This window comes from Fusarium mangiferae (assembly GCF_900044065.1).
Source record: "Fusarium mangiferae strain MRC7560 genome assembly, contig: FMAN_scaffold001, whole genome shotgun sequence".
Classification (NCBI taxonomy): domain Eukaryota; kingdom Fungi; phylum Ascomycota; class Sordariomycetes; order Hypocreales; family Nectriaceae; genus Fusarium; species Fusarium mangiferae.
The window spans coordinates 421,221-449,062 of NW_024573921.1; the positions used below are offsets into that span (position 1 = coordinate 421,221).

Below are 27,842 nucleotides of genomic sequence, written 5' to 3' on the forward strand. Positions count from 1 at the left end.
CGTTCGCGACCACCGCCCAATCCACTCAAACTCCCAAAAGTACGGCTTCTCCTCGACCCATCGCGCTTTCCATTCTCATCCAGCTCACCAATTCTTCAGGTCGCAACAATGGACGCCTCCAAGCAGCCCGTCAAGCTCGTCAAGGTCACCCGAGTTCTCGGCCGAACCGGTGCGTCTTTCCCCGAAACTTGATGTCGATGAAACAAGATTTCAGAAGGATCGAAACGATGAAATGAAAAGGGGATTTTCTGACTAGATGGATAGGTTCTCGTGGTGGTGTCACTCAGGTCCGCGTCGAGTTCATGGACGACCAGACCCGATCGATCATCCGAAACGTGAAGGGCCCAGGTACGATTTGATTCTCGAAGCCGCCCCCTCCAGCGCACAAACGAGGGTTCGGAGTAGGAATACAGGATTACAAATGCTAACGTACAACCACCACAGTCCGTGAGGACGACATCCTCTGCCTGCTCGAATCCGAGCGTGAGGCCCGACGACTACGATAAGTGTGCATTCTGGGGCAGCATGGGGTTCTCGAAAGACGGTCAACGACGAATGGTCTATGCATGCTAATGCTATGGCGTGCGCGCCTTGTATTGGGACTGGGACATTGACCTGGAGCTGCGCATGACACTCCAGTTTCATTTGTTAGAGGAGTCACACGGACGGATCTGGTCTGGCATAACGAAAAAATCCCAGAACAGTTGTTCTTCTGCAGTATTGGAATCCGAAGAAAAGTGAAATCCATTTCTTGTTTTCTCCGTGGTATTCTCCCTATGTTTCAACAGCTCCGATCCTTGAGAAGCTCAGCTCAGTTCAGGCAAGAAAAGATCACATCGGGAGTTCTCCAGTCAACAAGTGCTATGATGCGAACTCAACGACCTCGGGGTTTAGTGTTGACCTGGCAACTGGAGATATGAATACCTCTTTTTTTTCTGACATTCTTTGTCTCCATAACTAACTTCGCTTCACATCGTGAAATCTCGTCACGTGCAACTTCTCTGACCTCAAATTAGGCGGGGCGGCCAGAGAAAATCTTCAAAAGTTTCCTTCTTCCACCTCCAACAATTTTCTTTTCACAACTCAAGGCTCTCCCGAATTCATTGGTAAGTCAACATATTTATCCTTATGCAACTCTAGTTGGAATGATGTTTTTTTAGCATGTATTACCTGAAACATACATTGATGTACCTTTTTATCACCAAGATCTCTGATCCAAACCCTCCTTCACCACTTGTTTTTGAACTGTGTTTCTTGCCAATGCTAACATTGCAAAAAGAATTTTATAGGCACCTCGCTTCCACAATGCCTTCGGTCCCCAAGCCTCCGGCCGGACATTTCAACGTTCTTTACTTTGCCAGTGCTAGCTCTTTCACTGGTAGGGACTATGAAGCTTTGCCGGCCACGATGACGCTCAATAAGCTCTTCGCCGAGCTCGAGTCCAAGTATCCTGGCATGAAAGCCAAGATCCTCGATTCCTGTCTAGTCACTGTCAACCTTGATTATGTAGACTCGCCTAGTGAGGAGGGTGCTTCAGACACAGTGATCCAGGAAGCAGACGAAGTGGCTATCATCCCTCCCGTCAGCTCCGGGTGAAGGGTATCGAGTGTCAGTTGCAAAAATCGCTCGGTGTCTGTAACGTGACTCTTCTAAACCTCGCAGCCGTTGGCCCCTCCACATCTTATACTAAGGACCTCCATTACCCGGCCAGCTTCCTGGTAGTAGGGGCTCAAGTTCTCCAGCTCGTAACCATGTTCTTGCCCAGCGTTGATTCCGTAGCCGCCACCAACCAGGATGCTTCTTGTGATACTGCCAGAACCAACAGATAGCCATCACAAGACTGACCATGAGCAAAACAAAGACCAGTGTCGACACAATGGTGACAATGGCAGTGAGACTCGTGATTGATGAAACCTGGCACCCGAGTGGTCTTGTCCGTAACTCCCAACGTTCAGCCCAGTGTGGACAGATGTTCTCGTTGTAGGCTGGTGCGAGCAGCGGCATGTTGCTAGTATTCGGCACACATGACCATGTCTGTAAATTCGATGAGTATGTACAGCTTGAAGCAATGTGGTTTGTAAATGAAGGCCTACAAAAGGACACCAGCCACACTGTGAAGCTGCAAGACAACCTTTGCATGTTTGATGCTTCCAACATCTTAGGAAGTGTTCGTCATCATGGTTCATATATAAGGTGAAGTTGGCTCGCGTAGCCTGAATGTCATGTTGAGACAACCGCAAAAAATCCATAGTCTTTGATTAAACGAGGTTCTAATGATGTATCAAATTGGCTATAGTGGCGACACCAACTCGAGTTGATGTGCTTATCATAAACTCAAAAGAGACAAAGAATTGAGGTTGAGCGGGGAAGCATCATACGTCAACCCCTGTAGCCACTCAAACACACACCATGTTTGAAATCGATGCCTTAGGACTATCTACTCATAGCACAACTCGGTATTGCTTAACATATGACTGAAGGAAAGCACCGCAATCCTGCAAACCTTGGTGAGGGTTTGCCGTCTTATCTAAGCTAAGCGTAACAATGTACCTGTTGCATTCAGAGACACAGGAATTGTTGAAACTGGAAGAATAAAGTGCTACGCCCCATTCACCGAGCATCAGACCATGACGCGTTCTCTCATCTGTCGAGATTTCCTCACTCGTCGCTTCACCTCCCTGATGTCTGCCCGCCTTCTCCTCGACCTTTTCCCCTTCGATTCCCGCACTGGTTCGTTGCCCAGACTCTCAAGCGGCATGAGATCAGCCAGAAATTGTCGAATGTGTAGACCAGTCTTCTCATGGATGAACGAATCAATCTGCTCATTGCAAGCTGCCGAAGACGCAATATGGAGGCCCCTTAGCACATCGCGATCTAGAACTCCATCTTGGTCATAATCTTGATTGGCTGCTCGAAGACTTCGAATGGATGATGTTCGCTTTGGTACGTTTGGTCGTCCAATCTTTCGACCAGAAAAGCCTCGTGAACAGACAGTAATATGATTTGGTGATATGGAAGAGCTTCCATACTTGGTTCCCCTGTTCAATGATACCTTTGCTTTACCTTTATCAAATAGGTCCTTCTTCGGTGTAGATGGTGAGACATCTTCGACAGACAATCTGCAGCTTTGTTCTGTAGCTGTTGATGTCGAATCTGGGTGAGGGAGTTCTGGCAAGCGTTTGCTGGACTTCTTTGTGGCATGAGATTGCTGCGGGACAAGAACATCAGCACTTAAGCTATGGCAGCTTCTGGGACGAGTTTGCACTGATATCGCTTGCTTGATATCTCTCGAGGTCTGCACTGGTCTGATGCATGGACCCTCCTCTTCGTTACCTTGGCTACAATTTCTGTATGCATCAACGTCTTTTTGTACACGAGGGTGGTGTTTATTTGAGGATGTGCCAGCTTTATCCTGGACTACCGGTTCCAGCGACACGCTCGAGCAGATCATAGGTGTCCCTCGCCCAGTGAAAAAAGCTCGATTTGATTGTCTCGTCTTCAGGGTGCTTCGTACAGCTGGGGAAGTCGATTTTGTCTTCCGTTGGTCGAGGTTCTTCCGCTGGTTCGACCTTCTCTCCAAAGAGGTGACATTGGGCCATTCGGGATATGTATGCATTCGTGGTCTGGGAAGCTTGGCCGTAGGTCCTGTTAAAGCCTTCTCGCTGAGGGATTCTGAATATAAAGGTTTTGGTTTCTGTGTAAGCTGCAGACAATTCCAATCACTACTACATTGACACAGATCTCCCAGTTGACAAGAAGTGCAGCAAGTCTGGGGTACTTTCTGCTCAGCCTTTACCTTCTTTCTTCGATACTTATGGGGCTTTGGCTGGTCCACCATTGCATATCTGAACTCGTCCATGTTTTTTGACACTGGGAAAGGGATTTCTGTACTTGAACTGGGGCACCCTGCATTGCCATCCATCTGGAGGATATGCTGTTGTTCGACATGAGACGGGGGTGCTTGGTTCATCATCGCTCTATTTTTACCAACAGGAGGCCGGTAGGAGGGACGTTTCTTTTGATCTTTTGAAGTAATCGCAAGACCGGCAGCTTTAAACTCGGAACGAAATGGCAGGAGAGCTGCTATCGTATGAAGGCTTGTGCTAGAACGCGGTGGGGTCGGAGTAGGTATCGGTAGCTTGCCTTTTGCACCTGACTGCTCAGCATATCTCTGCAGCTCTTGAGTGAATCGATTCAGGGCTTCCCTTTGACTTGGGGTTCTCGACTCGTTGTCGAGGCTATCCGAGGTCCAGTAAAGTGGCTGTTGAGTGTCACTTCGTCCACGAACGGTTGTGTTCTTGATTGATAGCATTTGTAGTTGTTGGGCTATATTTCTCGAGATGGCCTCCACGATTTCGTCATTTACATTCTGGTGACCTTGGGCGACAGAGTTATTGCTGAAGACATCTGCAGCATGACTATGCAACGGTGCAGGGCACGCGTCTGCCTCCATCTCGGATAATTGGCCTTCGAGAGTCGAATGAGACACTTTTCTCGGGGGCTCTGAGATACCGACCTCGGACATTTGTAAGGGACTGACATCTCTACGAGCGTCCTTGGAAGGTAGCGAGTCGTCTTTGGAGAGATATTCGGATCTCGAAGGTATATCACGTCTTGACTGTCTGTCATGAGCAAAGAAACTTTTGTGTTGCTTTCCTGGTCCAGAGGCGGCGGAACCAGGCTCGAAATCATCCATCCAGTCTGTTTCACAATTGTAGTGCATTTCCACGGCGCTATCGTTCGCTCCTTGAACGTGACTAGACTGTTTTATTGGGCTTGTTATATGTGAAGTTGCATCGGGTGGTGATGAACTCGACCGAGGGCCATGATGTTGCTGGTTCGTGCTCTGGTACCTTACGCGTACAGATCGTCGTGGTCTAAAAATGGTACGCCCACGAGCCCTTGAGCTATCGCTGACAGAATGAGGTTTCCGTGTGATGGGCAAGTTTGAGTTGTGAGGGCCAGTGTTAGATTCTGACATGACCATTCTGCAATACACGAGCTATAAGAGTCTAAAAGAGCTGGTTGTATGAGACAAAGGAGGGCTTGGTTATTTCGGTATGGTAGAGTGATAATACAATGAGTTTGTGCTGGTGATGGATGAGGGAAACTTGGCCGAGGTAATGTTGGGTTTGTGATGATTCCGAGAACTTGCTCGGCCAAGTATTGGAAGGTACTATACAAGGTGATAATTTTACATCTCTTGCCACATTGTTTCAGTCGAATACATCCAACTGAACGTTGGAGGGAGAGGCAGGAGCCGCTGGATGCCGTCTATTTTATATCTTTGATGCCTGGTGAGCCGTAGACCTCAAGTTGGCGTCGTCCTTTCCTTAAGAGGAATTCAATGGCGGCAAAGTCGCGCTTATCGATAGCCAAGTTCCTAGAGAACTCATGTCTATTGGTGAGATATTAGAGTATTGATAACTAAAATGGAAGTTTGGGAGTAGCTCACCTGGCAAAGCTCTCAAAATGTGAGCGAGTTGCCTGAGTCCGATGTCAGTCACAGAGCTCCCGAATGAATAATCCGTTCATACTTGTGGCTTCTTTCGACTCTCTCTTAGACAGTTTCTATAGAGTGCTAGGACCTCTTTTTGGAGTCCTGAGAGGCGTGCCATATTTATTGATTGGTTTTGGCCGGGGTTAATCACGATCGAATAATTCGAGTGTTGATGTAATCACTAAAGTCGAGATATCTTTGGCTGGGGAAATATTGAAGTATCATTGTGGAGACTATTGGTAGGTACTAAGGTACGGCTGTCTACCCACCAGGTAACTCTGGGGTTCTGGTTGATTGTCTTGTGAGACCCCAAGGACAAATAGATCGATGTCCATCCCTGTAACACCCAGTGATAGAAGATAGTTCTACAGGTGCCAGTTATCGAGATAAGATCATCAAAACTAATGACTTCCTTTATACCTCCAACGTAGCCAAATCTTGATGTGTCTGACTGAGATGCGGAATACAGGCGGAATAGCCACCAACAACCAGGGGTCCCATTACCAACATACACTGTATCCAACCCGCTAACTTAGTATCTTCCACTGTCAACGCCCGATCTGCCTTGCACTGAACATCCAACCACTTACAGCTACACCAAACCGCTAATATTAGTATGGCCTCACCCGTTTCAGGCTACAGTTCTCCCACTTTCAGACCACGCGCACCGTCTAAGACACGCTAGGAATATGAGCTGAAACTCGGCCTCATTCCTAATGGTCCTCTAAACAGCGTGTGCCACTTCGCCCGCTTCTGCGGCAGAAACCCAGACATGGCCAGGCAAATGCGAGCGTGCCACGAGATGGAGCGTCTGATTGGCCACATGCCATCCTTTCATCAGGATCTTGCTCCATCCCCAAGGCATTCCATGGCATGCTATGATAGCCTCTCTCTAAGACTGCCCCCAGGGCTGACTCTGGGCCTAAAGAGTGCCTGGTTGAGCTAGTGATGTGACAAATTGGTCATATCATGACCCTGAAGAGAACTATTAGGCACTACTCCCTTGCCTACAGACGCTCCCATGCTTCCTGGAGAGAGCTCAGCCAGCATATGGACGGTTGATTAGCTTACACGGGGCCACCAGGATCGGGTAGGTTGACCTGCAGATCTAGTCCTTGACACCTCTCTACTACCTAATCGACTCAAATATATAACTTTCTGTCGTATGATCAACGCTATCGACCCGTTCGACCAGTCAAACATATCATTGCTTGGTTTCTTACTAGAGGCATACTCTATTCTTGACCTCTCCGGTTGGCGCCTTTTTTTATTTTTATTCGGGCGAGAGGGTGCTTTCATGTTGACAACAAGAGCAGGCATGGCAGGGTTGAGTCGTGAACAGCCCCTCATGCCTGGTGCCTTCGGACCTGAAGATTACCTCGATTTCTATGAGAGCCCCTTTGAAGTTCTCAACGGCTCTGAAACGTCTAGGGAGAAGCAAGAGCAGCGAATTTCTTGGGCGGTCAAGAAATTACCCGATCTTGATATTCTTGACCTCGACTGGCACAAATATAATCCACCAAAGGCATTGAGAAAGGCACCAAATATCACGTCTCAAGTCCTTCTCGACGTACTTCAGTCTTCAGTTGAGAATGTTAACGCAAGAATCATTGAAGAAGATCGCCAAAAGAAAGAAAATGAGGAGCAAAGAAAGCAAGAGGAAAATGAGAAAGGTAAAAGCAAGGAGCCTTATCTGCCCATCATCATACCTGCAGAACCTTCAGTCGAGGTAAAAGCGGATCACGCCGTACCTCCCCCCAAGATTAAAAAAGAAATTCTCATGACAACTTTTGGTCCTAGCGTTGTCACCAAAGCCGATACAAGAGCAAATAAGAGACGCCTTTTTGCCCTTCGGCGTTTCTTCCAGCGCAGTGATGAGCGAGGTGAGAGTAGTGCCACGGGTGCCGCTCTCGGAGCTTTGCAAGAACAGGTTGCGGAAGCTGAGAATGCTAGTGAAGGTCTCGGGCGGTTGGCTAAACTAAACTGCGTCGAGGAAGTGTGAGTTCTGGCACCGTATATGAGGTTCCCCTACTAACAACCTAATCTCAGGGAATGTGTGTCCTGTCTGGACGACTTTCATCCCAAGGACGTCATCAAAGTGCCTTGTCATAACTATTGTCGCGACTGTTTTGTTCGCCTGGTTACTGCTGCATGCCAGAATGAACAACAGTGGCCACCCAAGTGCTGCCTAAACGAGATACCCGTCAAGACCGTCACGCGTTTCATCCCCTCGGACCTGAAGAAGACATTTGAAGACCGATCTAAAGAGTGGGAGCTCCCCGTCAGCGACCGTGTCTACTGCAGCAATCCAAACTGTAACCTCTGGATCAAGCCCAAGCGGATCTATCCCGGAAAGCGTCAAGGAATATGCGATCGCTCTCATGTAACATGCACGTTATGTCGTGGGCCTGCTCATGCTGGAGATGATTGCCCTCAAGATGTCGATATGAGTCTCACAAACCAACTGGCCGAGGACGAGGGTTGGAAGCGATGTTTCAACTGCAACGCTTTGGTTGAGCATAGGGAGGCTTGCCAACACATGACTTGTAGGTGTGGCACCCAGTTCTGTTACGTTTGCTCCCGACGTTGGCGAACTTGCACTTGTACAATGGAGGACCTCCAGGCACTGAAAGAGGGTGTTGTTTCTAGACGCGCAGAAAGGCGCGCTCAAGAACTAGAGGAAGCCGAGGAATTACGGCATATTCTTCTGCAAATTGAGGAGTTTGAGCGTGAAGAAGCTCTCAAGGCTGAGCTTCTACGATTGGAGCAGGAAAGATTGGAGGAGGAACGCCGTCAGCGTGAGCTCGAGGAAAGAGTACGGCAGGAGAGTATCCGTCGGAGGGATATTGAAGTCAAGTATCAAGAGCTGAGAACCGTGCTCGATGAGTTGCATGACCTGCAACAAGTATTGCTCGATGTTGACCAAGAAGAGGAAGCTGAGAATATGATTATTGACATCAGAGCTGCAAAGCAAGAGTTGGAAATGAAACACGAGACGGAGTTATCTGAGTTGAAAGCACTCGCACTAGCGAAGATGACTGAAAAGGAAAACTCACTGAATGCGGACTTCCGAGTTCGAGCAGCGAAGGAGAATGAGCTTGAAGAAGCTTACCACGAGCGGCTCAAAGCATATTGGGAAGATAAGGATAACGGAGACCAAGAAGTTGAGAATTCAATGCTCTCTCTCAGAAAGCGTATGGATCAGAAACACCACGCATGGCAGAAGTGGAAGGCCGACCAGCTCAGGGTCTTGGAGGCCAAACTCGAAGATAACAAAACATACCGAGAGGAGCTCATGTATAGCGCCAAACACCGGCTAGACGACTCTTGTAAGGAGAAAGAGGCGGAAATTATGAAGCGTATGGCAGCTGAGAAGAAGTGGCTTGAGGCTGTGATACTGGAGAGAGAGAAGCTGCTGAATGAACGGGAGGCTCAGGAGGTTGAAGGTGATGCAGACAGCATATTTGCGGTAGAGTCAGAAGATTCTGGGGACGGTCACTATGTTATTGCTACGGCATTTTAGATAGTATAGACAGTATACAAATAGTAATCATAACACTCAACATAGCTTGTCGTTATTTTGTAATAGTGATGTTTCTTTCTTGACGTGTTCTTCCTTTTAGTAGTAAAAGTCCAGTCACGTGCCCCGACTTGCACAAAAAACCTCTCTTCCAAAGTAATTCAACTACGATACATCTCACTACAGACCGAGAAGCACATCGCGACTAATAAGGATTTACTCTTGGCTTCTTGTATTCTTTCTCAAAATGTCGATCGGTGAGAAGTGTGAGTCTGACCAGTAAGTTCATACCATCGTTCCGCTATGTCCAGGGTATGCCTAACATTATGAATAGTCCACTCAAAATCTTTGATGTGGCTAGGAAACAGGATCGTTTCTTATATGCTCTTGCGCCCATGGTTCGATATGGAAAGGTATATTTCGGTGAATGTAATACTTGAAAGAAAAAACTGCTCATCTTTGTTAGTTGGCATTTCGACAAACAGTTCACAAATATGGAGTTGATTTATGTTGGTCTCCTATGATCCTTGCCAAGGAGTTTAATCGAAGCAGTTTTGCCCGAGACAGCGGTTGGTCACAGTATGAGCGTATGATAACCTCTAAGCTGATATACTGGAATAGATTTGACTATCTCTACTACACCAAATCAACCACCAACTATCGTGCAGTTCGGCGCAAACGTCCCCCTGGAACTTGCTCGTGCATCAGCTCTCGTTGCGCCTTATACCCAAGGCGTCGATCTCAACTGCGGATGCCCACAGTCATGGGCTTGTGCTGAGACGCTAGGTGCTGCATTGATGAACCATCGTGAGTTGGTAAGGGATATGGTGGTTGAAACTCGACAGCGTCTGGAGAGTGATGGATGGGGTGTTGGCCTTGAAAAGGACATTGACAGTCCCAAAGGCCGAAGTGTGAGTGTGAAAATCAGGATTCACAACGATCTCAGGTACGGCCTCTCTTTCAGGAAAGATAGGTTCACTGACACATTCAGGCAAACCATGGACTTCATAGACACCGTGATAGGTCACCCACAAAACCGCCAGATTGACTGGATCACCATTCACCCTCGGACAAGATCAACCCCATCAACCACACCAATCAGGACCGAAGCCCTCGAGATCTTGACAGCCAAGTACTCGAAAATACTCCCAATACTTCTTTCAGGGGATGTATTTGACCTCAACACTCTCCCTTTTCAACCCACCATCACCACCAATAATGACTCTCCCCTCCCCTCACTAGACAAACTTGTTCTCGGCGACACCAACTCCGCTGTGAACATGCCACGCCCTAGTAACACCCAACTCTCTGGATTCATGTCCGCCCGCGGTCTCCTTGCTAACCCAGCCATCTTCGCTGGCTACTCGGCTTGCCCATGGGAAGCTGTTGAAACCTTCATGTGCAAGGTTGCAAAGGCCCCTGTGCCATTCAAGCTGGTACAACACCACATTATGGAAATGACAGCGCCGGGCATGGGGTCTGACAAGGCATCGCTTCTTGATAAGAAGGAGCGCGCGGAACTCATGAAGTTGGCCAACACTTGTGAGATCATGGACTTCCTCGATGAGAAGATTGAACAAAAGACGGGGAGAGATGGTGGCATGAGACGAGACCTATGAACCACTTCTCCGTACCACATCGACAATAGCCCTTGGACTACGAAGATAGAGCATGGTATCTCATTCAATGCATTCATGGCTACAAAATAACATCTCTCTGCAACATATTCTACAGAGTTTCCCATGATCCGCCTCTTGCACCAACGCTCAAAGACCACTCAAAACGCTCTGAATACCCACTGTCCCCGAGTCATCACGCCTCTGCACAAACGCTCTAAAGTCTGCCCTGGATAACTTCCCCCTTATGCCCGATGCCGCCAGTGTTCGTGTCTTTTCGCGGAGTGCTTCGGGGCCGACGATGAAGAGAGAACCAATCTCAGTGAGCATCTCGACAGCGGAGCCAACCTCCTTGGTCAATGGCCACTCACGCATCGTGGAAACGTACTTTGCGATATCTTGCGTGACCATCAGACCTCCTGTGGCGTTGACCTGGAACTTCTTGAAGTGCTCAAAGAGCAGCTTCAGAATCACCAGAGCAAGTTCGGTAAAGAACTTCTCTGAGTTTTGGCCGTCGATAGCTTGACGAGCGAGACGCTGGACGCGGGCTAAGAAAGTACAGATGCTCAGACACGTCTGCGTCTGCAATGAGTCGAGCTCGACCTCTTTTGGTCGGAAGTCCTGCTTCCGCTGGCCAGCTAAGGACTTGGTCACCCAATTTGACACAACGTCAATAGTGCCCTTGATGACATTGTTTGTCTTCTTCTCAATGTTACTAATGGCCACCCTCTTCTGCGCCTCCATGCTACGCCTGACTGTTGTGTTTGATTCCGCAAGCCGGATGAGCACGACTGTGATGAACCGATCCATGAGACTTGTGATTGTGACAGCTGGCTGTATCGTTGGTAAGTAAGATAGATCAGGCTCAGTCTTTGTGTTCTCCTGCATAGAGACTTGGTCAAGGGCAGCATCCAGAGTAGTCTCGATGTATACCTGGCCCAGGCTCGTCAAGAGCAGGTTCAGGAGAGTATTCACATCTTTGGGAGTATCGGTCTGGGTTCCGAGCTCAAGAGTGCGCTGGACGCTCTCAGCCAACCACTTGAGCATGCGCTTGGCATTAGCAACGCTCAAAGCGCCGTCCTCTTCCGAGACCTCGATTTCGTTCTTGTTATCCTTGTCCTTATCTTGAACGCCAGCAACACGCAGCATCATTTTCTTCTGTGTGCTTGTGAGTTCTGACGAGTCGAGACGCTCGATATAGGCATCTTTTGCGGAGGCAATCAGTTGTGTGCCTTGCTGGGCCAGTGAAGCCATGAAACCAGTGGGCGCCTTTTTCCGCCTGGAATGGTATATACTATACTTGAAGAGCAGGGAGCTGTACATTTCTTCCAGGCTCTTCCTCTCCCGCTCGATGTACGAGTTGCCTATCATATATGGCACAAAAAGCTCTTCCATCTGCTGGTCAAGTGTGTGTGCTATTTGGGCGGAGCAAGGCTCGGGGTGTTCTGTCAAGCCATGGGACTTGAGGTCTTCGACCAATGATCCTAGATAAGTTCTTGAGGAGTGCAAGGCTCTCAGGAAAGCCAAAGAAGAGATTTTGAGAGTTTCATCCAATACCATTTCGAGCCTCTGTTGGATTGACTGCTGAAATATTCGTTGAATGAACTTGATAAGCACTGTTTCGTAGTACGGAAAGATGAGTTTGATCTGGTTGGACTCGTCTTGCATGACGATCTTGATCTCGTCCAAGAGGTTCTGCAGGCTTGGTTCCACCGTTGGCGGCTCCGAGTCAGGATCTGCCAGCTGTTCCCATGTGTCGCTATCCACCTGAACCTCATCGGCCAGGAGTTGATCGCGGTCCAAGAAGAAGGCATGCTGGTTGACAAAGGTCGCGATGACACTGGCACCTCCGTTGAAGTCGTAAAGAACCTTTGCACATTCCATCATGTCACTATAGTTGCCCTTTTTGTTGCTGTTTTCGAACTGTTGAAGCAGGTCCTGCTCGAGCGTCTCGCAGAACTTTTCCAAGACTTCCCTGGTGTTGTGTAATCTGATGTTTCCAACCACACCATTCGTTTGTCCCCCGTTCCGCTGGCCGTTCGTCTGCCCCCACGATGCTGGATCAAGTCGCTGGCTGATGCGCATGAGTTGTCGAACAATCATTGCGCACCGTACTTTGTGCTCAGAACCAGCCTGTCTTTGGACGTCTTGTAGGAGTGATAGCTTTCCCGTCTCGCTGACCTCCGTCCAGCACTGAATCAGAAATATGGCATCGTTCGCACGCCGTCGTTTCTTGTCCAGGTCCTCGAGCTTCTCGCCGATTTGGAGCGCAATGTTGCCGCCAGCGTGTGTTTTTATGCCGACTCCATTTTTAAAAGAATGTTCTTGATTGAGGGATAGATCTAACTGTTCGAAGGCCCTCATGGACTCGTCGAGCTTCTGGCCTAGGGTCTCGAGTGTTGAATCGTGAGCTACCTCTGCACGGCGCACATGGGACATAAGCTCTGACTCCTTCTCCTGGAGTTCAGCTCCAAGCGAGCCTAGTTGATCAAGGGCATCTAACAGCTCGGGTCAGCACGATTGGATCTGAATATATAAGTCGAAAAGTGTACGCCGGTCATACTTTCAAATGTCCGAATAAGGGGTTTTGGATCGAAAGGTGTTTGCGCACTCCCTGACCGGCGATTCGAGGGCACGGCGCTCTCTGCTAAGCTATCGACAAAGTCACGCACAATAAAGTCCTTGTTGGAGAAGTCGTCCAGAGTGAAGCTTGGCCCTCTCGGGAAGAGAGTCTTGGGGCCAGAAGCGGTGCGCTCCATGTTGTTGTTTCTGATGAGCGTAGAGGCCCTACATGTGGAGAGGGATCATCGACAGTCGATACTTGGAAGAGGAGGAACGTGGTAGTAGTGTGGACTGTTTGCTCGCGTCGTCAATCTCGTTTCGTTGTCGGTCGTTAAGGGTTCATGGCATTGCGTTGCAGGGCGATCAATAGGTTAGAATACCTTGCCGTACCCAGCCCGAGTGAAGCACTGGACCTCGAGCTTAAGTTAGTACCTACCTACCTACCTAGGTAGATATGTACCTATGTCCGCCCGCTGTCGCAGCTCCAGAGGCTCAGCTTACAGCGCCCAGCCCCGCTATCAGCTGCCGATTTCCAGTGGAGGAGGAGCTGAGCCACAGGCACGTACGTGACCTGCAAGGCCAAGAGCTGCGGTGGAGAAAAGCGACGTAACCCATATCGCACCGCCACGACTTTTCTTGCCATGGCCTTGTCTTGACTTAAATACACGTCTGCCCACATTCACCTGTCCAAGCTTATAAGCCTGCACATCCTCGGTTGTTTGCGCGATCGCATCCCTGTTTGACTGTTCACAAAGTCGAAATCCTGTCGCCAACATCTCAATCCCTCGGACACGCTTTCGCAGCTGCAATCGCCTGTTAGACAGCCTCGAGGCTGCACATCAATAGCCATGCCTATCATGACGACTCGCGATCGTCAGGCCTACAGGGCCGACGAAACCAAAGACCATACACTGTTATCAGAGAAGGAGAGGCAGAGGATGCTCAATGTATGGTCGCAAAGTGCGCATGATTGTAGTGCGCCATGCTAACTCATCGCAGTCTTATCTCCCTAAGCCCAACGATCCTCCGCCTACTCTAGGCTCAAACTCTCGACCACAGCGACGTTCGCGGTTAGGACTTCGTCGCTTCATCCTCAACCAAATCCACATCCTCATCTTTGCCATTATGCATGGGATCTTCTCCCTTTACATAAAGATACGCCAGACCTGGAACGTGGTGGGCTACCAAATCTCATCCGTCGTCAAATATCATCATGGAACACCGCAATACATTAAGAAGGACCTGGTCGGTTTGACGAAAAAGCCAAAGCATCTCAGTGTTATTCTGAAGCTTGAGGAGAATCACCGCACAAAGGCTGATGTCGAGCGGCTCCTTGACGAGGTAGCCGAGATTGCGACATGGTGCGCTTGCGCCGAGATTCCGATGCTTTCTGTGTACGAGAAGACAGGTTCGTAGAGGCACATGTGATACTTTTATACATCTTCTAACATGTAGCAGGGATCCTCAAGAAGCACATGCCCCGAGTTTACGATGCTGTTAACCAAAAATTCGCATTCTACTTTGGCCCCGAGCATCCTGGTCTGAGTGTTACATCACCCCATAAGGAGGACCTCCCAGCGCCCTTTGGTGAGAAGCCCAAGGAGCATCTGCGTCTGCACCTCATCTCTGAGCAAGACGGCCGTGACTCCATGGTCGATCTCACACGTACCTTGGCCGAAATGTCGCAGAGGGGCAAGCTTTCTCCTCACGATATCTCCATGGAACTGATTGATGCTGAGCTTTCTGAGGGCATCATGGATGAGCCTGATCTTTTGCTTACGTTTGGTCCCTACCTCGAACTGTCAGGCTATCCTCCCTGGCAGATCAGATTGACTGAGATTTTCTGTTTGCAAGACAATGAGAGAGTTGGGTACCAGGTCTTCCTCAAGGCTCTGCAGCATTACGGGAGAGCCCAGATGCGCCATGGTAAATAAGTTACCTGTTGTATAAATTTCCCTTTGTTGGTCATACTTCATATACCTTAGAAATAATCATATCTGGACTCATGGTTTCCAGAGCAGCATTTCTCGGGCCTCCCTGTTCCATCTGTACACTGGCCCTGTTCCTACATTGTAGTTGTAGTAATTATCTGTTCCTCCTTTGACCATCGCTCTCCGAAAAGTTATGTTAATCCTTCCGCCATCTTCTTGATTCTTCCCTGTTCGCTTTGGTATAGAGTGCAGCCAGTTAGACTGCGTTCTCCCTCTCATCAGCACCATGTCACCACTTCCCAATGGAAGTTTGAGCGGTTTCGCGTTCACGGAAGGGGGACTAGGAGCATTCGGAGGTGGCGGTTTGTGCTTCATAAGAAAATCACGACGTGCCCCTAATGAGAAAGAAGCAATGGCTGGCTCACGACCCAAGAACTGCTCATCATCGCTGTGAAAGCTGATGCTGTCGGTGCCAGAGGCGTAGTAGTTGACGAGGCAGAAGTTGTATTTACAGCCTGTAGCCAGCTCAGTTCTGTGACGAAGTTCATCAAGGCATTCTGGTATAGGCCTAGGGGGATATCTGGCATATCGTTTATCCAAGGCTTCCAAGCCCGTGTTGGCGTCTACTGGGAGACCTTTGTCATCGAACTTTGAAGTCTCATCAAGACCAAATACAGTGGTCCATCTGATAGCCTTTATTAGCATGGTTTCTTCCAAGAGCAACACAGCTTACCTTGGAGTTCGTATCTGGGTTTCTATACCACCTCGCTTGATCTTATACTCGACTCTGTAGAACGGGAGTTCTGAACGAAGAAACTCAAAGAGTCTTCGAGACACGGAACCTGAGATGAAGGGCTCAAAGTACAGGAGGTCAAGGTCAGGGTGATCATTGATCTCTCTTCCGGGTTGATCTGGCAGAGTAGACAGCTCCTTGCTTAAATATGCTGGTAGGTTCTTGATGGGATGAGGGTAGAACTGATGCTCAGAATATGCGGTCTATGGCCGTTAGATTCACTTTTAGGGGTTCTTGTGTGCATTTTATGTGGAATGATCTCTCACGTCTTCTGAAATCACGTCACTGGAAGTGATTGCTCCGGTGTCTGTTTTGGGTTTCTTTACAGTCGGGCTGAAGAAGGCATCTAGAGTACGCTTCCTAGACATGACGGCAGATGTTGCAATAGGATTGGTTTTAAAGATTACTGCAGCCTCAGATGTGAAAGTTGGTAAATTATGCGAAACCGAGTTTCTTTGCCCAAACAACGATTGGCAACCGTGAATATGTAAGGTATCTCGAAGTCGTGACATCACTCCCAACTCCCAGCCTTGCGTGTAAGTGAAACTGTGGCGCATACAGGTGGCTGTGCATGGCCATTTAAATTCGAGCCCTAAAACACTCACTCAGCCTCATTTCCAAGGTCTAACTCACTGAGGGACCAGGGAAACAATAAGGTACGGATAGTCAAGACCTTTGTTTGACTCATGTCAGTCTGTCAGTCAATGCATTTTCGCCAAAAAAAAAAAAATCCAACAACACCTGAGGTCATTATGGATGTTAGTTCTCAACCCCTGTCACTAGATACAAGATAGAAGAAAACTAATGAGCATCAAAATTCTTAGAAAAATTCACAGTTGCGAGAAATGAACCTCTTCCGGGCACCAGCTGCTCGTGCGGCAAAGACACTCGATAGGACCCTCTTTGCAAAAACTCTCAACGCTGCGGCGGCTTCTATCAAGGAGAATAGGCTGCTGTCCAAGTATAGAAAGGAGCTTGAGAAGACAAAGGAGGTTTTATTCATGGAGAGATTTAATCCCGTCTTGCCTGATCCAGACCCGTCGCTTGCTTCTCAGGGCAAAAAATGTATCGTGTTGGCGCCTCAGATTAAGCCTACGTGTAAGTTGTAGAATGTTCGACGAAATGGATGTCAAGTACGCTGATCGTGAAGACAATAGCCCCAGACACATGGAGTCCCATCCTCAAAGAAGCCTCGAAGGCCGGTGACATCAAGGTGGTGCCGTATGATATTGAAATTGGATATGACTCTTGGTCGTATCGTACGTCTGAACACATGCCTTACTCACAAGACAAGCGGACACTGACAAGTACGAGTTGATGTTATGAAATCCATTCTTCCAGAGGAATTTCACGAGGAAATCCCAAGCGGTTTCAACACTGTGGGACACATCGGTATGCTCCTCATTCATCAAACGACCAGCATCCTTGTTAACACATGTATGCGCAGCCCATCTCAACATCCGTGATCAGTACCTACCTTACAAGAACATCATTGCACAAGTGCTTCTAGACAAGAATCCTCACATCAAAACCGTCATCAACAAGATCGATAATGTCGGTTCAGAGAACGAGTTCAGGACCTTTGCCTACGAAGTCCTCGGTGGTCCTGATGATATGAACGTGGAGGTGAGCGAGGCCGGCTGCGTTTTCAAGTTCGACTACTCCAAGGTATACTGGAACAGCAAGCTCGACACAGAACACAAACGGATTGCAGGACTTTTCGGGCCTGGAGAGGTTGTTGCAGATGTCATGGCTGGTATTGGACCGTTTGCGGTGCCAGCCGGCAAGAAGGGCGTCTTTGTCTGGGCCAACGACAAGAACCCAGAGAGCTACCGCTACCTCGAGGAAGCGATCCGCAGGAATAAGGTGAGCTCACTGCCGCTGTCGTCTCATTATGGTTCGACATTAACATTCAGATGCAGGTCTCGGAGTTCGTCAAGCCCTTCAACTACGATGGCCACGACTTCATCCGCACATCCGCAGACCTTGTCCTGGAGGCATCAAAGCGCGGCGACTGTGCCGTCATCAAGCCTCCAAGGCAACCAAGAAACTCTACGGCTCCGCCCCCGAAGCCTGTCCGAGTGCCCGTGCCACCAACGATCTCACATTTTGTCATGAACCTCCCGGCATCCGCAATTGAGTTCACGCACAATTACCGCGGTCTGTACCACGGCCACGAGGAGCTGTTTGAGCCTCACACCGAGACCAAGCTGCCCATGGTGCACGTGCACTGCTTCTCGGTCAAGGCTGATGACGAGACACCCCTCATGGACATCTGCGAGCGGATACGTAAGGAGATTGGCGTCTTACTCAGACCGGGCGATCCCGAGAACCAAGGTGAGGTGCTCATCTACGATGTGCGAGACGTCGCTCCAGCAAAGAGAATGTTTTGCGCTTCATTCCGTCTACCGCGTGAGGTTGCCTTTGCCGAGAGGGCTTAGACGGAATCGGTCGATGTCGATATTGATGGCGCCGGTAGATTGCGGGCCCCGGGTGGGACTTTGTCGGCCGGACGAACGGCCGGAGGGGTCTTCAATGTGCTTTGCTGTGCTATGCTGTGTGTTGGTCACTACATACTCTGCTCTCCTCTACTCTACTCTACTCTACTGTAACGTATCCGCGCCGCGATAGGATATCGATTGACCTCCATACCAAATGCAGTACGAGGGCGGAAACTCAAAAGCAGCAGACCAAGGCGCCTAGACTTGCGACGGATGCAACTCTACTGTAACAGCGCAGTCAAGAACAGGGTCGCATTTTGTCGGGATATGACCGTCGATAATGAGGCGCTTACAGTACTTATCGCTGATATCTTGTCGTCTCCAAGTTCAATACCCGCAGCCAAGCCAATTAGTGGCTGGGTGAGTTTTACCGTGATCCGTTCAGGCACGATGACGCTCCCATGATAGACTAGATGATAAGTCGGTGCAGAAGAGAGAAGCTGTGATAACAGTCCTGCGGGGATCCTTTGAACCGTTGCAAAGCAGAACATGACAGAGCCAGAATAGATTTGCTTGCAGCCGGTCAGCGCAGTTTGGGGATATCCTGGCAGATCGACGGTACATCCAAGTTATGAAAACTACTACTACTTCTCCTCCTCCTCCATTTGCTTGTTTCGTGAGCAAAACAAGCTCAAAAGTTGCCATGCGTGGCTGACAAGGTCAAGACGTGGCACCCCCCTCACACTCGACTCATATGAGCATGAACCCCTAGTATCCCTGCTCCCACTCACACTCATCAGCGACGGCATCTTCTTATCTTGGACACCCACCACCATTATACGTCAGGACACCTGACTTGATGTTGAACAACGCAGACACACCCCTTCAAGCTTCTCTGGTCTGCATCCTCGCACTCTCTGGTTTCACGGCATGACCGTTGGACCGCAGTCTGCAGCGTAGTGCGGCGTCGCGCATGCATTGGAGCTGACGCGCGCCCTGTACTGTTGTGTAACTTGGAAGAACCGAATCAAAGGCTGCCGAGGCCATCAGAGGTGGCAGAGGCAAGACAATCGCTCTCTTGAAAGACACATATGCTGTGGCACATTGTCAATGCCAATGCCAATGCCAATGCCAATGCCAATGCCAATGCCAATGTTAATGTCAATGTCTTGTGTTAGTTAGTGTTAGTCATGTCGTGATATCAAATTTCAATTTCGCAACAACCTTGTTAAGCATCTTTTCTCTTCATCAAGCCTCTTCCTCCAAAGGAACCATTTTTGCTCTTCCTCTTTCAGTGATGTGCTTCCATATGTAACATCTTCGAGCCCCTGGTCTTCCCGCCACCATCCGACCCCAAATCTTTTACAGGGTTACCTCGAAATCTAGGTCTAGGCGACCTCGGTGTGGTATTCCGTAACTCTACGCGCAGGTAGTGGTGCTGCCATCCCACGCAAATTCCCCTGACCGATCTACCATACGCACATCCTTCCTTCAGCCATAAATCATGTCTGTCTGTAGATGCAAGCCATGGTTGCGCTGCGTTATCAGCGTGATCCTACCAAAACACAACACCATGAGGCACGGTGCCATACGATCCCAGCGGCATCAATTTGAGGGATTGAGATAGCACCAAGCTAGAAGCTTATCAACTCTGGATGAAAAGGTGGCAGTTTTTATGTAGCAAATGTCTGCTGAATAGACGACAGGGTGCACTCGGCGGAGAGTCTCGAAACCCACAAAGAAGCCGCCGAGACGCAAAGCAACCCGAGCGTGATGAGACATATTTGGCGAGTTCTAGTCTAATGCCTGCCAACTGTGCAAAACGGTGGCGAGAAATAGCCCATACTAATGAAATGATTAGGACTCCTCGAACTTGTCGTTCAAGCAAGCCCTCGCTCGGCGCGGGTCCGGGGGTTCTTCATCAAATAAATGCAAGAGAAGCCATTCGGAAATCATAGGCATCGTACTCACAGTCTCACACCCAATTCAGTCCAACTCGTTGATCCTCTGAGGCGGCCCGTCGCATATCATCTATAGCTCAGGTGAAATATATGTTGATATTGCAACCCGGTGGTCTCTATCTTCTCCTTCCCCTCACCCTCACCATCACAGTCACCCTCACAGGTATCAATCAGTGCAGGGCCACGCTGCAAGTCCAAAGAACGGGTTGCGGGAACTGCAACCCACGGAGGGAGGCTCTGGATGGAATTATCCCTGATATCCGGGTCCATATGCAACGCACATCACGCATCTAACTATCCGTACATCAAACGGCCATCTCCAATTAGGCTCTGCTGCAGCGCCCCGGGAACCAGGGTCTGCGAGAATGGGGTGTGGAGTATAAATCAGTATCGAGATGAGGAAGCGAGAAGAAGTGGGCAGTCAAGCCAGTTATGAATGAGGCTGAAGACGTGAGTATATACATACATGACTCTTTAGATAAACAGGGTTGCAATGGAGTTGCCGTGGGTGTTTCGATAACACTGATGCCAACCATGGCATAATTGGGGTCATAAGTCGAGAGGTGGAATGTCCCATCAAGATTCGCTGGCTTCCTTCGCGCCAAGTACATAGTTATGAGAGAATCGAGCTCGTCATGATCATAGGGTTGAAAGTTCCCGATTATCCAGGGGCTTTCTCGCCAAGGAGTATTTTATTGGTAATATCTCACAATTCATGATATTCTCCTGTCGGCCCTCACTGAAGGATGCACATGAATGAACCTTCACATGCCAAAGTGTGGCTTTCTATTGATAGATCCGAATCTTGTTGGTCAATCCCAAGCACTAGAGCCACATTACTAGGAAGAAACGAGTGTCGAATGCAGAAACTGCAAACAGGCAGCCATTTTGGTGCCATTCAAGAACCACAAATTACCCATATATTTCTAGTTCTCTCGCGTAGTTTTTGAGAGAAGTTCAACTAGCAAGTTCCACTCACTCGGTCCGAGACTACTAACAACGAGGGGCAAATGTGCGGCCTGATTGGACTGATTACCTAGAAATTGCTGCATATTTTTCGAGACTCGATTCCTGTGCTAGGAGGAGCAGTTTGTTGGACGACTTGGTAAACTGCTTGGCAAGCGACTGTAACCGTAAGAGTTCCAGCAACACCAAAGATCCCTCATCATTGGGGAAGGGAAGTTACTGGACAACGTATGCGCCTATGTTCTGATACTGCATCATAGGAAGTCTCATAAGCAACCATGAGACCGACCGAACTGGGCTAACGGCATATTAACATGGACGTTATGAGCATAATTTCCGTATTTGATCATGAGTTGGCGGAGCCAACCAAGGAAAGGTATACCTACTTTGTCTCGTCATGACACACGAGATGTGCTCTCTGTAAGGATGAGAACAGCATGCCTCAGCGGCGGAATGCCTCAATGCAACTGGAGAGCTATCACTTTTCGAGGCCCGTCACGAAGAGCCGATAGACATCTTACCTATATTGGTATCCCGAAGGCATCATATCAGTGGACAGTGACATGCTTGTTGCTGCACTCGTAAGCCCTGGCGGTTCTGCTCACACGCCCATTACTGATATGCCTTCGATCATAAGAACATATCTCAACCCTGGAGAGAGAAATACCTCAATGATGGATTGGCTGGTGGAGTGTCACTTCTCTACGCATGTTTTACATATTAGGATTGAAGTGTCCAGATGGAAAGATGCCAGGCTAGCCAAAGCTTATTATGTCTTCTCCAGTGCGGAGACAACATGAAGATCACAGCCCGAGGCCCCCACCGCGATATGAGAAAGGCTCTAGAGGCTCTAGATCTTGCGTTAGTACAGCCATCTCCATAGGCCGTTTCGGAGTCGGGGCGAGAGGTGGTGATCAATCTCCATGTCGATCAGGGTCTTTATTGAATGGCACCATAATTCAGCATTCTAGCCGCGAAACGGGTATATCCGACCAGTGGTTCTCTGTTGGTGAGCTGATGCAAAGAGACATACAATTACTTGTGCAGAAGATGCTGAACTCTCTTGGCTTTCATAGCTGGTGCGAGTAGGACCGAGGCAGGCCCATCAATGGAGAACCACTAGGTATCGTTAGACGTTTCCGTACATACCTCGACGCAAGTCCAATATAGGTATACCTAGAAAACAGAATCATGAAATTTCAGCCATGCGAGGATTGTCCCCAGGGGTCATGACGCACTGAACTTCTCCAAGCGGAAAGTCTCGAATAATAATAGCCAGATTATCGCAAACCCTTAAATAGAGCCGCACGTCGCTTGTGAACTACAGCTGATGCTGGATGGAGTTATGGGCTTTGCTATATCATCTCTCGCAGAACTACGGAGAATTATACCGGTTTGAGATATTACTCAGTACCAAGCTAGAACACAATATCGAGATTCCTCTATGTTGCACAGCTTTCTGCATTACTCTAGAAAAATAATGAACAGTGACTGTCCCACAGTGACATAGGTAAAGGAATGCACATGGCGATCGAGATATCAAGCAAGTTGTCAATGCTGATAAGAATCTGCACGACTATTGAACCATGAACGAAGCCAAGGCTGATGCTGGCGTACACACAACCGCGTCGCCCATCTCGATGTCCAGGATTTCGGTGGCTGCTGGTTAACAATTCGGCTTTCAGAATTGCAAATGTCCTCGTCGTTGGCCTTGCTCGAGGTTCACTGAGAGCGGAGGCATTCTAGGCGTCGTGGTGTGCGCTACTCTACTCCAGCCACATCGGTGCTGTCCCACAGATGCAAGCTGCGAGGCGGATGATGCAAGCCATTGCAGCCAATGAGTTGAGGCGAGGAGAACATGAAGCCGAGTTGGAAGTGTATTGGCCCTCAAGGTCGCCTGCAGGGCGTTTCACAGCAGAGCCTTCACCGGCCCACTCCCAAGACTACCTACTATAACGTATTCTGCTGTCAGCAAAATCAACGCCTATACTAAACTTGACCAAAACAGCAGCATTTGATGGGTCTGATGGCGGAGCATGGCTGATGGTTGATGGGTCGTGGCGTAGAGGGCCTGGAGGGTCCGAGGACAACCTGGTGTGTTTGCTTGATTCGAGTTTTGTTTCTCGGGTTTTAACGGATTGAATACCTTGAGAATCCAAGGATATGCTGCTAGATACGTGTGTGGCGAAGGGAAGCTTATCGGAAACCGACCGAGATACGAATGAAACGATACGACTGGCATCAGAGAGCCGATCCTGGTTGAGAGAGTAGAACCATCAATTGCTATTGTCGATAAGCGTGTTTGTGTTACTCGGCGAGGGGGTTGAAGACATGGCGGGTAGACGAGATATGGGAGAAAATACTGATAAGAGAGATAAGCCCTCCTTCAAGCGGAGGAGTCGGTATTCTCTGATACGCTGAAGGATCGGATATCGAGAAGCGGTTCGTGGTGAAGCTGGGGGTACATGGCTAGTGGCTGTAGGGGTGTTGTGTGTTTGTGAGGGGCAGGATGGATGGATCTTCATTGACCTGGGGGAGATTCTGGGGTGAGGTGAGGGGGTTAGGTGGATTTGGGGCTGCCCTGTGTAAGTGTGGGCAGTGGCTTTCAGCCAAAGGCGCTCAAGGTCTGAGACTCAACAACAGCGCCCGTTACTATCTGATCTTTATCTTGCGTACCTTGCGTAGGCAGGTCATTGTGATGGTCTTTCTATTCCGCAGTATCACTTCTCGAGGAGTTATCAATTGCTCTGAGCAACCGAAAGCACTTCATCGTGCTGAGAACCAGGTACATCAGCCCCAGCTGGCCTTGGCGATTTGAATCAGGTATGACAGCCAAGGGACAAACTGAACAATAAAGAATATGGCCAATGTCCATACCCGGGTTCTGTAGCCGTTGCTCGGAGCTCAACTAGCCAATCGACATGGCGAATTGGGCACTCAGTTACACACAGACATTCAGGTATGACATACAGTACAGTACAACGGCCAGGGGAGATAAACACATGGTTGTTATGTGAAGGGGCCACTGATGTGTCAGTGTGTTGGTTGATCGGTTGGTTTTCGATTGTTGTCTCACTCACACTCCCTCTTCTTTGTTTGTTTGGAGAAGCCAAGTCATACATGCCATGCCTGACGATTGATTCCAAGACTCTTGGGCTATGCGCCAGGGCATAACACGGGAAGAAGATGTACCTATTAGATTGCTCATATCCGTACTGTATCACCAGTAAACCGGCAAAGTGCTTCCGCCATTAATCACGGGACTTTTTATCTCCAGTATCACAGACCAGATAACAACTATTCTGTGCTTGCTTACACGCACCACCTGAGGTACCTACGTTAGAATAAATCAAGCTACCCTATGGCGACGAGGTACCCTTTGGCTAAGCTAGGTAGAGCGTCACATTCAACTCCCAACTGTTGCAGCCACTGCAGATCCAACCCCTGGGAATAATATGCCGTCTGAAATATTGTAAGTCGAGGTTTCTGTACCAATTGCCAGCACTCGTGGGTTGTGTTGGTTGCGGCCGAGTTTCCGGTGTGAGATGTAACCCAAGGCAATCGGAATGTCATGATGACGCTGGACGAGTGAAATCGAGACCAAAACTGTGCGTCCCAGGGAGTAACAACCCTGAAAATGATCTGTTACACAGCTCGGCCAAGAAAGGGATGAACAGAGATGCAGTAATTTCCATCATGCATGCTCGGGGTACTCCAGTAGAGAATAACTAACTCTTCCTCCAGGTTTATTTGATACGGAGGTTTTGTCGATCCTAGAGGCAGCTAGACGTCGATCAAAGACCGCACGGACCGTACCGTTTATCACATCTCAAGCAAGCTGACGTTCTGGAATGCCGGCAAGCTTGCTAGGATGGCCACAACACCACAGTTTGGGTTGGGGGTGCATTCCTTGTTACGGCGAGGGGACTGTGCTGCTCTGGGCCGCCGAGAAATCAACGAAGCCACATACGGCATTGTAGATGCATCTCGACTGATATGGTTGAGACGTACGCTCTGTTGTCGGTATGAGATCCTCTGGACTCTGAGACAGAGCGTTGAACACGTTGGCTGAAAGCCGGCATGGAGATGAATCATATCCAATTCTGGGCGATCTACGCCTGGATGACAGCAGAAAGAGCACGGATCACGACACGAGCTTTCAATTGGCCTCTGACCAGGCACGGAATGAGGTGCACCCTTTGCATTTCGGAATATTATCCTGCATCCAACCGACGTATCCATTAGCACACAGAATCTCTCGCACGTCCAACGCCAGAAACAATGACCAACGCTATGGCGTCTTGACCCCCAAAGAATTGAGTTCTCTGGCGTTAGCAGAGTTCTCGGCCGATTCTCTAGATCCCGCCAACGATATCTCTCCGACGACGCAATTGATAGTGGAGGACACAGCCAGCTCTGCTGCGGCTTCAGTTCTGATGGAGCACGGGCAAGACGGGGTGCGATCGAGACCTTGAATTACGGGGCATTTGCATGAATTGATGCGAGGGGAATTACTTCATCGCCGACAGTAGCGCTTAGTAGTTGACGAGTCCTCGACTTTTTGTCTCCAGAAGTTAGGGTTTGTGTCGTATTCAGCCGCGAGGACAATGGCTGTACGTAGGAGTCAACGTAAACCACCCTGGCAAAACCAAGCGTGAGTTTTGAGCCTCCTAGACCTGGAGAATTCCCTCATCGACCCTATCTAAAATTAGGATATGATGAAGGGCACTGTGCAGCGCAGCAATCAGCCATGTCCAGAGACGTTTGATTTTTTTCTTTTTTTATTATTATTTTTTAAGACCCTGGAATTTGCCTTTGCGGAATTCGTGATCGAGGGTAGGGCACAACGCCACTGAGCACGCCAGAAGAGGAATATTTATGAGCACAAAAATAAACGATAATGACGTTGCCTGGATCAAGCATGGTCAAGACAGAGCCCTGCATTTGAGTGAGACATGTCATAGCGTGAGGGCATTAGAGGGGAAGAAAATTAGCTGTTTGGCAAAGCAACGCATGGTCGTGTGGTTGCTGTTGTAAGTGGAGTGGATCTCATCAAGAGGAGGCTCAAAAATTTCGACATTTTTTCCCAGTTAATATGATTGATTATCACGCCTGCCTCTCTGGGTCTCATATTCGGGGTTTCTCTGGGGAATTGACGATGACATCCGATCCAATCAATTCCGCCGATGACACTAAAATGAAATAAAACTGGTTCTTCCTCTGGACGATCAGGGGCGTGAGCAGCTTCTGGAACTTATCCGGCCCTCGATAATCCCCGCTCTGTTCTCGGGCAGTTGCGAAAAGCCTAAGCGAAGGGCAAAATTGGAAAATGGAAGATGAAAATTTAGGAGAAAAACCAACCCGACGATGTTCCCCTGCCTGCCCCTCCCGTCGCTTCTCCTGGCCTGGACTGGCTGATAGACCCTTGCTAGCATTAGGCTGTGGTTGTCCCCTTGTTAGGGCCCAAAAGTCTAAGTTGTCTGTCCAATACAAGGCTCTCGTCTTACTCGGGGGAACTATCCATGGCCCCCCGGGGGACATGGTCGGCTGTCTAGGTTGGACCGTTCCGCTGGGCCCTCCAATGAACCACCCCCTAAGGTACCTGACTTAACCCTGACTCTTTCTTCGTTGCTGAGGCTTTGCACTTCCACGGACTCCGCTTTCGCCCCGGCTGTCTCGAATCTGGTACCCGAGCCCATTCCAACGGGGGGCCAGAAGAGGCTGAAATTACGGGCATGGGAGAGATGGGGGAGGATGAAGAGTCTTAATATGGAGTTGCCTTTTTTAACCGCGAGTCGAGCCGAACTGATAGGTGAAGCCATCGTGACTCGAGCATCTTCTGGGCGAGGTGCTGGTTGCTCGTCGAAGTCTAGGGTCTCCATGATCTTTAAGGAACCCCGACAGCAGACTCTCTGTTTGTTTTATCGTCAGAAACCGACTGTTTTCATTCATTGATCATTCTGGATCTTTGGCACATGAGACTGAGACTCATGTCTCCTGTTCCTGGTTCATGAGGAACGGGGGCGAGGACTTTCGATTAAGCCGAAAAGGAGCAGGGAAGACATCTACCTACGCCCGGACCAGCTGAAGGCGCGTAACTTATGAGTCGCATAGACGGACTCGAATGTCGTGCTTGTTATGTCGTTCCGCTGTTCAGGGTGAGGCTCACCAAGGGACGGACTTGGGATGGATTCGTCCGTCTCAGTCAGTTTGATCACGCGCACTGCCCTGGCTTCCTAACTTATACCGCTGTGGCCCTCCCTGTCCGTCAGGAGACAGACTGGTGATTCTGCATTGCTCGTGATGGTCGTCGGCCAAGCCCAAGCCCAAGCTATCGCCGCTCGCTACCAGAGAGTGGGATCCTGCTCTCCCTTGCAACGGTCGCTTCTCCCGAGTGGATTTCTACTTTCGAAGCAAATTGCTTCACGGAGTTGGGCTCTAACCCCGCAAACAACCTTGTTGATTCATCTTATTGTATACGATTCAAGGTCAAGGTCAAGGCCCTCGCAATTCACATGGTGGTCATGGGGTCAAGCCTACGCTGTAATTACA

The 27,842-nt window shown here is 49.2% G+C and overlaps 10 protein-coding genes across 10 annotated transcripts; 6 read left to right on the plus strand and 4 right to left on the minus strand.

Annotated features, from left to right (window-relative positions):
• Positions 1–108: 108 nt before the first annotated feature.
• FMAN_00657 (putative ribosomal protein S28B) lies at positions 109–506 on the plus strand (the record flags this gene model as incomplete). The annotated part of the gene is made up of 3 exons (XM_041822489.1): positions 109–169; positions 265–348; positions 445–506. 3 exons carry the CDS (start codon positions 109–111, stop codon positions 504–506), a joined length of 207 nt encoding a protein of 68 aa, XP_041675988.1.
• A 799-nt stretch (positions 507–1,305) lies between these two features.
• On the plus strand, positions 1,306–1,596 carry FMAN_00658 (uncharacterized protein; the record flags this gene model as incomplete). Its single annotated transcript, XM_041822600.1, has 1 exon — positions 1,306–1,596. The coding sequence occupies one exon, from the start codon at positions 1,306–1,308 to the stop codon at positions 1,594–1,596; it is 291 nt and encodes a 96-aa protein (XP_041675989.1).
• Positions 1,597–2,620: 1,024 nt separating this feature from the next.
• On the minus strand, positions 2,621–4,981 carry FMAN_00659 (uncharacterized protein; the record flags this gene model as incomplete). The annotated part of the gene is made up of 2 exons (XM_041822711.1): positions 2,621–3,703; positions 3,797–4,981. 2 exons carry the CDS (start codon positions 4,979–4,981, stop codon positions 2,621–2,623), a joined length of 2,268 nt encoding a protein of 755 aa, XP_041675990.1.
• A 293-nt stretch (positions 4,982–5,274) lies between these two features.
• FMAN_00660 (putative Found in Mitochondrial Proteome) lies at positions 5,275–5,618 on the minus strand (the record flags this gene model as incomplete). Its single annotated transcript, XM_041822822.1, has 3 exons — positions 5,275–5,398; positions 5,456–5,487; positions 5,538–5,618. The coding sequence occupies 3 exons, from the start codon at positions 5,616–5,618 to the stop codon at positions 5,275–5,277; spliced, it is 237 nt and encodes a 78-aa protein (XP_041675991.1).
• Positions 5,619–6,848: 1,230 nt separating this feature from the next.
• Positions 6,849–9,023, plus strand: FMAN_00661 (uncharacterized protein; the record flags this gene model as incomplete). Its single annotated transcript, XM_041822933.1, has 2 exons — positions 6,849–7,498; positions 7,550–9,023. 2 exons carry the CDS (start codon positions 6,849–6,851, stop codon positions 9,021–9,023), a joined length of 2,124 nt encoding a protein of 707 aa, XP_041675992.1.
• A 244-nt stretch (positions 9,024–9,267) lies between these two features.
• FMAN_00662 (uncharacterized protein) lies at positions 9,268–10,639 on the plus strand (the record flags this gene model as incomplete). The annotated part of the gene is made up of 5 exons (XM_041823044.1): positions 9,268–9,299; positions 9,355–9,433; positions 9,487–9,607; positions 9,642–9,966; positions 10,012–10,639. The coding sequence occupies 5 exons, from the start codon at positions 9,268–9,270 to the stop codon at positions 10,637–10,639; spliced, it is 1,185 nt and encodes a 394-aa protein (XP_041675993.1).
• Positions 10,640–10,786: 147 nt separating this feature from the next.
• On the minus strand, positions 10,787–13,395 carry FMAN_00663 (related to exocyst complex 100 kDa component; the record flags this gene model as incomplete). Its single annotated transcript, XM_041823155.1, has 2 exons — positions 10,787–13,134; positions 13,191–13,395. The coding sequence occupies 2 exons, from the start codon at positions 13,393–13,395 to the stop codon at positions 10,787–10,789; spliced, it is 2,553 nt and encodes an 850-aa protein (XP_041675994.1).
• A 651-nt stretch (positions 13,396–14,046) lies between these two features.
• FMAN_00664 (uncharacterized protein) lies at positions 14,047–15,132 on the plus strand (the record flags this gene model as incomplete). Its single annotated transcript, XM_041823267.1, has 3 exons — positions 14,047–14,145; positions 14,198–14,606; positions 14,657–15,132. The coding sequence occupies 3 exons, from the start codon at positions 14,047–14,049 to the stop codon at positions 15,130–15,132; spliced, it is 984 nt and encodes a 327-aa protein (XP_041675995.1).
• Positions 15,133–15,201: 69 nt separating this feature from the next.
• FMAN_00665 (uncharacterized protein) lies at positions 15,202–16,290 on the minus strand (the record flags this gene model as incomplete). Its single annotated transcript, XM_041823378.1, has 3 exons — positions 15,202–15,814; positions 15,863–16,125; positions 16,189–16,290. The coding sequence occupies 3 exons, from the start codon at positions 16,288–16,290 to the stop codon at positions 15,202–15,204; spliced, it is 978 nt and encodes a 325-aa protein (XP_041675996.1).
• A 384-nt stretch (positions 16,291–16,674) lies between these two features.
• FMAN_00666 (putative protein MET-10) lies at positions 16,675–18,363 on the plus strand (the record flags this gene model as incomplete). Its single annotated transcript, XM_041823489.1, has 6 exons — positions 16,675–16,680; positions 16,747–17,020; positions 17,080–17,181; positions 17,237–17,314; positions 17,370–17,788; positions 17,845–18,363. The coding sequence occupies 6 exons, from the start codon at positions 16,675–16,677 to the stop codon at positions 18,361–18,363; spliced, it is 1,398 nt and encodes a 465-aa protein (XP_041675997.1).
• Between the last annotated feature and the right edge of the window lie 9,479 nt (positions 18,364–27,842).